Source organism: Alnus glutinosa, chromosome 1 (assembly GCF_958979055.1).
Source record: "Alnus glutinosa chromosome 1, dhAlnGlut1.1, whole genome shotgun sequence".
Taxonomy (NCBI): Eukaryota; Viridiplantae; Streptophyta; class Magnoliopsida; order Fagales; family Betulaceae; genus Alnus; species Alnus glutinosa.
Genome location: NC_084886.1, coordinates 1,386,370 through 1,397,132, shown reverse-complemented (window position 1 = coordinate 1,397,132; position 10,763 = coordinate 1,386,370). Strand labels below are relative to the sequence as shown.

The 10,763-nt window shown below is 33.5% G+C and overlaps 1 protein-coding gene across 1 annotated transcript; it reads right to left on the bottom strand.

Moving 5' to 3' along the window:
• On the bottom strand, positions 1 to 1,201 carry LOC133864541 (arabinogalactan O-methyltransferase 2-like). Its single transcript, XM_062300916.1, has one exon. It carries the CDS (start codon positions 1,009 to 1,011, stop codon positions 139 to 141), a length of 873 nt encoding a protein of 290 aa, XP_062156900.1. The 5' UTR covers positions 1,012 to 1,201; the 3' UTR covers positions 1 to 138.
• Positions 1,202 to 10,763: the final 9,562 nt, after the last annotated feature.

The following is a 10,763-nucleotide window of genomic DNA, read 5'->3' as shown; positions in this document are numbered from 1 at the left end:
TATAGTAATTTTAAAAGTCGATTCAGTAGAGAATCTTTACACCATTACTCCCCACGGTTTGACCAAAATGTCCAAACAAAATTAGAAAACAAACACGACAACAACAGTGACCAACAATCCCCTAAGCCTCGATGCATTCTAGCAAAAACTAGCACCGTTGCTACGACCATCGCTCACGTTAGCCGCAGGCGGTATCTCAAAGTGCCAAAGCCTCCCTACGGCCTTGACCAGGTTCTTCCTGCACAGGAACTCCTCAGCGTACATCTTCTCCACCTTCCGATCAACATCGTGCAGGAACACGTGAGTCGCACCGGATCCCTTCCTGTTCCTCGCCATCACAGCCGCCGAGAATATCGCGCCCATCCGACCTGGTGCCTCCGGGAAGTAACCACGCGGCGCGTCGATCATGATCAGGTCCCACTCCCTCTCGTAAACCTCGTCGGGCAGGTTGTCCAGGGCCAACGCGCATCGAGTGTTGCCACGGAGTACCGCATTCGACGGCGAGCACTGCGACTCCGACCTGTACGAGGATAGCAGGTGGTTCGCCTGGGAGAGATGCGTGCGGTATGGGACCGTGTGGGCTCGGAGGTACTGAGCGTCCTTGAGGACGGTCTGGACCCACTTGGGATCCTCCTCCAGGAATAGCGTAGTGCCACGTGGGTTGAGCGAGGTCCACATGAGCGAGTCATGGCCGAGCCCGAACACGAGGAAGTTGCAGGGGGCGCGTGACTTGAGGACCTCGAAGGAGACCGTGATCTCGCCCAGCGACTGCTGAGGGACGACCCGTGACGTGGCGTAGTGGACGATGGCTTCGAGCTGGGTCGACGTGGATGAGTAGTTGGCCACGGCACGGCTTCTGTTGGCGCCGCCGGCGAGTGCGCAAAGTAGGGACGTCTCTCCGATTGGACCGTATCCGATGAAGCTGGAGACTAGCAGCACACCGCCTATTAGACCGGCCAGGGCCACGACGATGAGAAATGACTGCTCGGGAAATGAACAGCGACTCTTCATGTTTTCCGTTACTTTGGTACGGATCCTTTTTCACTGGTTTTAGGTACGAAAGCTTATCATGGCGGATACTTCGAATCTTTTTGGGGGTCTTTTGCCCTATCTCAAAATATCACGTGGACTGTCTGGAGCCTCACTTAGAGGGTTGTCGTTTGCGTTTTTCCAAGACCAGGGCCTACTGCATCCAAAACTATTTTCAACGCGCTCTCAAAGGTCATAAATGGGGATTGAGATCCCCGGCAATTTCCTTGAAATTGCCCGGCCACAATTTCTCTAATCTAAGCCACCCATTTAAATTCACTTAAAATAACGGTTATTAAGACGCCACCTCATCAATCCGCGTCAACCTCAGTAAAACAACTTCATCTCCCTCCGCCAAATACATTCTGCGTCTCTCTCTCTTATTCTTCTGCTGATTGATTGGTCTCAATTTGTTAATATTTTTTTATTTTTTTTTTAAATATTTTGATGTGCTACAAAGTAAAAGTAAGTTTTTTAAATATTTTATAAGTATTTTATATTTTGAAATTAATATTTTATTTAAAAACAAAACCAAAAAAAACTCAAATGAAGACCCATTTAATGCCTAAGCAAAACATTTATTCAATGAGGTTAAACCGTTTGGGGCAAGTATTAAATATGAGAACCGGTGAAAGTTACCACCTTCGTAATGGGCTCGTTTGGCAAAAGAATGAGAATTCTCACATATTCTAAAAATAATTAACTTTAAAATATTCTAATTTTATATCACATTAATAATTTTTTATTATTATTTAAATAAAAAATTCATTACATTACAAAAATTTTTTACTTTTTTATACAAATTCTTTTTACTTTATATCACATCTATCAATTCTAACTCCCACAACCAATTTCCCTTCCCTTCCCCTTCTCCTACCAAACAAGCCCGGTAGGTTTTGCTGATTTTTTTTTTAAAAAAAAAAAAGCTATTTTTGCCTTTTCAAAGGCAAATTTGCAATGCCAATAGTCAATCGTAAGACACATTAAACGGAAATAATAAAATCTTGGGTTAAACACATTTTTAGTCCTTGAGTTTTGACAACTTTATTTTTTAGTCCCTAAGTTTCAATTTGCATCACAGATGATATATCAATTTTGAGAAATGACCAAATTAGTACCTCGGTTAACTTCTTCGTCCAAAAACTAACGGTCCGCCACGTGTCAACCTCAGAAGTTGACACGTGGCACTATATAAAAAATAAAAAATATTTAAAAATTAATTTAAAATTTTAAAAAAAACTAAAAAAACTAAAAAAAAAAAAAAAAAAAAGGGAGTGGCTGAGCCACCCCCTTGGCCACCATCCCAAGGGGCACGGAGGTAGTTCGGCCACCCCCAAGGGCAAAACGGGAAAAAAAAATTTAAGGTTTATTTTTCCCGTTTTGCCCTTGGGGTGGTCGAACCACCTCCGTGCCCCTTGGGGGTGGTTCGGCCACCCCCAATGGCAAAACCCTAAACCCGAATTTTTATTTTTATTTTTTTCTTTCTGTTCAGGGGGTGGCCGAACCACCGCATAGGGGTGGTTCGGCCACCCCAGACCGGCCGCCCACCTCCCTGGCTAAAATGGGGGTGGCTTCTCTTTTGTTTTTTCAATTTTTTTAAAAAATTTTTTAATTAATTTTTAAAGATTTTTTATTCTTAATTTTTAATTTTTTTATATAGTGCCACGTGTCAACTTCTGAGGTTGACACGTGGCGGACCATTAGTTTTTAGACGGAGAAGTTAACCGATGTACTAATTTGGTCATTTTCCAAAATTGATGTATCATTTATGATGCAAATTGAAACTCAGGGACTAAAAAATAAAGTTGTCAAAACTCAGGGACCTTAGAGGTATTTAACCCTAAAATCTTAGCCTTTTTAAAGGCAAATTTGCAATCCCAATAGTCAATCGTAAGATACATTAAACGGAAATAATAAAATCTTAACAATAATTAAATAACAAATTATTCGTATGAATTTACAAAAGAATTAAAAATAAAAAAAAATTTGATGTTATTTACTTTATATAAACAATGAATATGTAAATTGGACAGTTCATGAACAAGCTTGAATTCAATTGAAAAAGTAAATGAATTGAAGTTGAATAGATTTGTAACTTAGTGATAAGCGCAATTTTGATTTTCGAGTAGACCCCCTCACAACTCACAAGATTCATTCAAAGTAAGTACTGATTCCTATAATTCAAATTGTGCCCTTGTGATCGGGGAATTAGCTCATTACTGCTTATAGCCTTATGTAGTATGGGGACCTCGTCCCTAATCTCTAAAGCTTGGCATCCCAATTTATTAGTAAAGCTTGAAACACTTCCATGACTCCTTGTTCTTGGCCTTCCATGATGGTCCGCTAAGGACAGAGGGTTGTGGTTGGGTCTAGAGAGAGTGTGACAATAAATTACACTGAATCATTCTAAAGGGATGGGCAAGAAAAGTCAGAGCTCAATTCCAAAGAAGGTCAGAGGATATAAAACCATAACTAAGTCTTTGAAGTTTCGTATCTTGTCCCAATGTCGGGAGAATTTGCTTACCGTCTGTTCACCACCGATAACTGTATGGAGTTCTTTTTATTTCTATTAATTAAAAAGAATGCCATACAATTTGTTACCATATGGAGTTACGTCGTTCATAGCATAACATAAGGCTATCAGAGGTAGGAGTCACCGCGGGTAGGTTTACCAGCCAAGGTAGTCTACCCCAAGCCTTTGCGTACAGGGCTCTAGTATTCAAAACAAAATTAAATGAAGAGAAATGCTATTTTGGCATTTCTTGTCCTTTTTTTAGTACATCTTTTTTAAAAAAAAAAAAGAAAAAAAAAATCAACCATTAAATTTGTATAACTCATATTTATTTTTTTTAAAAATGTACATATAGAATATTTTTTAAATGAAACAAACTTAATCATTTAATATTCCCATCGATTTCAACCCAATTTTTGTCTCTTCAAACGTTTCGAACTTTAAACCACCAAAATATTTGGGAAGAGGATAAAATTTATTAAAGGGAAAATAAATTATACAAGAAACAGTTTATATTTTAAAACATATTGATCTTTTATTAAACTTTCGACAATAATTTTTTTTTTTTTTTTTCAACATAAAAACAAATGGCCATGACAAAGATTATTGAAAATCAGACAAGTAAAAATGGCCGTCAAAATAACTTAGGTTCTGTTTATTTTAACGTAAAATATTTTTTCATTTTAAAAGATGAAATATATTTGATGCCGAAACATTTTTATGATGTTTGGCTTGTATGAAAAATAAAAAATATTTCTTATATTCTCATCCAATCGTATAAATCTATAAAAATTAATTTTTATTCACAACATAAAAATATTAATATAAAGTAATTGCTTGGTGATGGTCTAAGGGTGTCTCGTTGGTGATTTGGGAGTGGCTCGACAGTGATTTGAGGGTGGCTCGGTGATGGTTCGATGTAGCTTAGTGTCAAGTTGTAGGTGGTTCGGTAGTGGTCTGAGGGTGGCTCAGTAATGGTCTAGGATGGCTTGGTGGTTGTCCGGAGATGACTCGATGATAGTCCAAAGTGGCTCGATAGTAGTCTAGGGTGGTCTGAGGTGGTTTGGTGGTGGCACGGGTTTGTCTTGGTGATGGTTCAACGGTAATTCAGCGGTTTGAGATTGAGAAACTCAAACTCAAAAATAATTTGTGAAATTTAAAAATGTAAATCATATTTTGAAACTAAATAAGGTTTTTTTTAAACCGAATATATTTTTGGTCGCACCAAGCATAAAAAATATGAAAATCATTGAAATAAACTGAGCATTAATAGGCATATTGATATGAAAATCAAAAAATTAAAAGTACCATTTTTTATAACGTCATGGAAACTTTCAGGAGTCTTCGAAGGCCGAGCACTTAGCTCGGCGTCAATCCTTTACTTCGTTTTCTAAAACCCATCAAGTAAGAGAACGACAGTCCGAAGCAAGTCGTACTGAAGTTGATCAGTTGGGCTAGACGTTCAAAGGACAAGATCCAAAGTCCTCCTCCTTCAAGCCGTTAATTGCGGTATCTAGAAGCCACTTAGCCACTTAGGTGACCGGCGGCTAACTGATCGTTGTAGTGGGCAGGAAATGATTTGCTCCCTTTTTGTGTTTTTAAATCAAAAGAAATAAAAAAAAAATGGCATCAGATGATACTTTTTTTAATTTTTTTTTGATTTTATATTAAAAATGGAGGGTTAGAAGACGATTTTTCTAACCCAATGGATCAGCTCTCGAGGTTTAGACTGTTGGGATGGATCATAGCGTAGTGGCCCCAAAAAAATAAAGGTTAAATAGCCTATACACCATTATGTTTTACGACCTTTATTTTTTGCCCCATCAGTTTTACTTTTTATCAAATTTGATATCTGTGGTATACGAAAAGACGGAAATGGTACCTCCATCCAATTTATCGTCCAAAACTAACGACCAGTCATATCATCCTACAGGTGTCGACATACATGCGTGACACTTGTCACCGTAGCACACATTAGCGCCGACGTGGTTACCATTTTTTTTTATTATTATTTTAATGATTTCATATATATAACCATTTTTTTTAATTATTATTATTTTAATGATTTCATATATATATATATATATAAATAAATAATTTATGGGGTGGCCGAAACCACTCCCTTGGCCAAAATGGAGGTGGCCGGCCACCCCATGTGGCCCAAAGGAGTGGCCAAGAATTTTTTTTTTTTTTTTAAGGAAAAAAAAAAACCTTAAAATTAAAAACGACAATTTTTTTTTTTTTTTTTCAATATATATCCATGCGGTTTTATACATTTTGTGCCCCATGCGGTTTTAATAAATACCAGAAATTGTACTTTAGTTTTGTAATTATATCACAAATGGTATTTTATACACAAATAATATTTAGTATATTTGGTATGCATGTTTTGAACCAAAAGTAACATGTATGCCTGTCATGTATCAAAATAACATGTTGACAATAATTGAACCCTTAAAAAAAAAAAATATACAAAACACAATCAGTCATGTGTAACAATTGAAAACACAAAATTATATGCGTGGCCAATTGATATAACCAAAAAAATGACCAAATGTTTGTTACTTAAACACAATTTATTTTTCCAATATATACCCTTGTGGTTTTATAAATTTCATGATGTGCCCCATGTGGTTTGAATAAATATCATAATTGAACCCTTCATAAAAATAAAAAATTAAAAAAAAAAGAAAAAGAAAAAGAAAAAGAAAAAACAAAATACAATCAGTCATGTGTAACAATTGGAAACACAAAATTATATATGTGACCAATTGATATAATCCAAAAAATGACCAAATGTTTGTTACTTAAACACAATTTTTTTTTCCAATGTTTATAAAACCCCTTGTGGTTTTAAAAATTTCATGATGTGCCTCCTGTGGTTTGAATAAGTATAAGTAATAGTACCTTGAGGGTGGCTTCTTGGCCAAAATGGGGGTGACAGCCACCCCAGATTTTTTTTTATTTTTTTTAATATATATATATATAAATAAATTATTAAAATAATAATAAAAAAAATGGTAGCCACGTCAGCGCTGAGGTGTGCCACGGGGACAGGTGTCGCCCCATGTATGCCGACACCTGTAGGATAACGTGGCTAGACGTTAGTTTTGAACGAAAAATTAGGCGGATGTACCATTTTCTGTATTTTCATATACCACAGGTACCACATATATTTTTAAAATTGTTGGAGATCTCAATCTGATTGGACTAATCGAAAAAAAAAGAAAATGATAGAAATACTCACAGTGCACTTGTTGTGCATTGTGAAAAACTGACATTTGTTTTAACTGTATATTAAAAACGTTAAACTAATATGTGTCTAAAATGTAAGAAAACTTTATAAAAAAAATTCATCATCAATGGGATAAAGTGTTAGTTTAAATTGGGTTTGAGGAAATCTTCCAATTTAGTTTATTAAGCTATCTTTAGTACATGTATTTTTAATTTTCATATGTTCAAAAATAAATGTAAGTTTAATATATTGAATTGAAAGAATTTTTCCTAACCTAATTTAGAAGACAAATTTATTTATTTTTAATTCTTATATGCCTTAATAATAGACGTTAGTTTAATGTACTAAATAAGAAAAAAAAAAAAAAAAACTCTTCCAGCCAGATTTGAAAGAAAGCTTTAACCAATTTGGGTTTGGGTATTATTATTGTAGTCAATTGATAAAATCTGTTATCATTAAATGAGAAATAATTCTACAAGTATATTAAGTGTTCATTAAGAGTCCATAAAAAAAATGAGGTAGCTTTTAAAATCACCATTGGGCATATGATTGATCAAATGATGATTTTAAAAGTTACTTCATTTTCGATAGATACTTAATATACTAATAGAATTGCTTTTAAATGAGGGACTTGAGATTAAATATCTGCTTACGCTAAGAGACAAAAGATTTTAAAAAATAATAATAAAAACAAAAATTACATCTTATTGTGTAGTCTATACAAAATGATTCGGGGATACAAAACCATCTATGAAAAATAAGGAAAAATTACATCATTAGTCATTATGGGTGGCCAAAATTACAAATCACTCATTGTAATATTAAAATTAATTCAGAGAACTCTTTGGTCGGCATAATTTACAAATTGCTAATTGGAGTTAAATTCCGTTAAAAAATTTGACAAATTTTGTTAAGCGCCATGTTAGCGCCAGTAGATGGTGACATGTGTCAGTCTTAATAAAAAAATATAAATATATAAAACTTTTAAAAATTAGTTTTATTTTTTTTTTTTAAAAAAATATATTGAGAAAAGCAAATGAGTGGCTGCTAGTTGGGCAGCCCCCCAGCCACTCTAGGGGCAGGGGGTGACCCATAGGGGTGGGGTGGCGCATGGCCACCCCAAAAGGGAACCGATAGCCATCCCTTTTAATTTTTCAATTTTTTTATTAATTTTTTAAGTTTATATATTTATATTTTTTTATTAAGATTGATACGTATCGTCATTTTATTGGTATTGAAGTGAGCTTAACAGAATTTATTAAAATTTTTAACAAAATTTGACTATAGAGAGCAATTTGCAAATTAAACAAATCATATGAATTTCTGAATTAATTTTGATATCATAAATAATGAATTTTAATTTAGGCCAATCACAAAGACTAATAATATAATTTTCCTAGAAAGGAAGCTTGCTCCCTATTAAATGACTGAGCAAGACACTTGTCGGGATGGACAAAGGCTAAGATTCAAGTCCAGCTCATCCATTCATCCATAAACGTAGTAAGTCCAGCTAAGTCATTGATCATTAGTTGCGATCAAGAAGGGATATTCAATATGTCTTACAAATAAATTGCTTTAGTTAGGCCGCTTGTTTTAATAAATATTTTTTTTTAAAAAAAAGTTCTTTTTTTTTCTTCATTTTTGAGTATGTAGGGTAGTTAAAAATTATGGTCAAATCAAAAATATTTTCGACAATACCCCCGCCCCCCAAAAAAAAAAAAGCCTAATAAAGAGTAAAATAGTTACTTCTCATTTTTAATATTGAAAACGAACAACAAGTGGGAGAGAGAATGCGCTGCGCAAGATATGGTGGATTCCCATTGATATTAATATGTGTGCTATATATATATATATATATTTAAAAAAAAATTTGTAAAACTGTTCATGCTCAACTGGTATAAGTTTGATTGAGGTTCAAATAATAATGATTGTTTGAATATTAAATGAGTTAAACTCGACTGTACTTGGTTTCAATTGGTTAACAATATGAGATAATTACTTTTTCTTTCATTAATCACCGGTTATTATCAACATGCCATTATGAATTGATACCTCAATTAAAAAAAAACATGAAATTATCATTTTCATATCATTATTTCTATTTCGTCAATCAAATTTGTAAAAATACTAAAATATTCTAACTTAAAATTAAAATTTACTTAAAATACCCTTAAAATTAAAATTTACCTAAAATACCCTTAAAATTAAACAAATAAAAAAACTAGCTGAACACAAATCATGTACGAAACTAATTGATTTTTGTGGAGCGGAATTTTAACAGATTTAAAATAGGATTGAAACGGATAGGATGGGTTTCTAAACTAGAACATGACTAGCCTAACATGTTCCCAAGACTCGATTTGAGTTGGAGCCAATTTGAACTTTTAGATATGTGTTTTATTATTAATGTTAAAAATTATATTTTTATTTCATTATTACCCGACTCAATTAATGTGACCGTACAAAAGAGATTTTTTGAATTAGTCTTAATTTTTTTTTTAAAAAAAACAATTAACACTACCATATTAGATAGTAAACTAGTAGCGATATAAAAATATGTGTTTTACATTTGTAATGATATAAAACAGTTCATAGTTCATAGGTTAGGTTTGGACAATTTTTTTTTAATATATCTGTATTATTGGGCTTGTTTGGCAAAGAACAGAATAGAACAGAATAGTGAGTTGTTAGTTTTGGAATCAGTAAAAAGTGATGATATAATATAAAATAAAAAGAATTTATATAAAAAAGTAAAAATATTTTGTATTGTAATGAATTTTTTTATTTGAATAGTAATAAAAAATTATTGCTATGATATAAAAAGTAAAAATAATAAAAATATTTTAATGTTGATTGTTATTAAAAAATATAAATAAAAAAATATATATAAATACTGACCAGCACTATTCTGTATTGTGCCGAGCTTAACAATCAAACCAATTGTTTTGTTAAAATAATTTGTTTTATTTTTATGATTGATTTATAAAAAGGGTACTTTATTATTAAAAAAAAAAAATGATAAATTTAAATTTACTCAAGCCCGGTTGGTTCTATTTATGAGTAAAAGTAACGTCAACTCTTGTATTGAGCTTTCCATGTCTACGGCCACACTAATCGAGGACGTCACGTTCTTATCCGTTGATGTCCAATCAAATTTCTGTATGTTGAATCACAGCCGTCCATACTTTCATTTCACAGGCCACACATCGACCAGAACTTATTTTCGTTTCTTGGTTAAATCAATCAACAGAGCTTCGAAAGATACACGCACATAATGAGAAATGCTTAAAATATTCATGCTGTATAATAAATAAGTAATGCTACACATCATCCTCTTGTTCATCTTTTATCCTCTCAAAATTGATGTGGCTCTTAAAATCACTATTAGATCAAAATTCAATAATGATCTATCATAAATTCAATGATAATTTTAAGAGCTACATCAATTTTGAGAGGATAAAAGGTGGACAAGAGGATGGTGTGTAGCATTACTCATAATAAATATACTATTACAAGGCATAATAGAGTGAAATTTACTTTATTATACTTTGTGATAGTGGATTTATTATATATCATGAGTAGATATATCATTTTCCTGTGCATAATATATATCACAGCTGCCACGTCTTACATAGAGCGAAACGTGTTGGAGTTTAAAAAATAAAGCAGAACCTCATTTATGGCAATTGTCCTCCTTTACAACCGTCAGCTTGTTCCTCTTAATTGCAGCCCAACTACCCTTCCAGTACCCGAATGGACCTCCATTTAGACCTCGACTGTGCCACCCTGTCTCAGTTTTTGCTGGACGACTACACCTTCATCTGAACCGTCCAAAGGGAATCGGCACAGACGTGGTCGGCCCAGATTCAATTAAAACCTCTGCTAGACTATTATCATCAACCGCCAACTACCTATTGATTACATTCTTTATAATTATTTATTTGAATTTAAAAAAATTATATATGACTGTAAAATACCATAAAATTT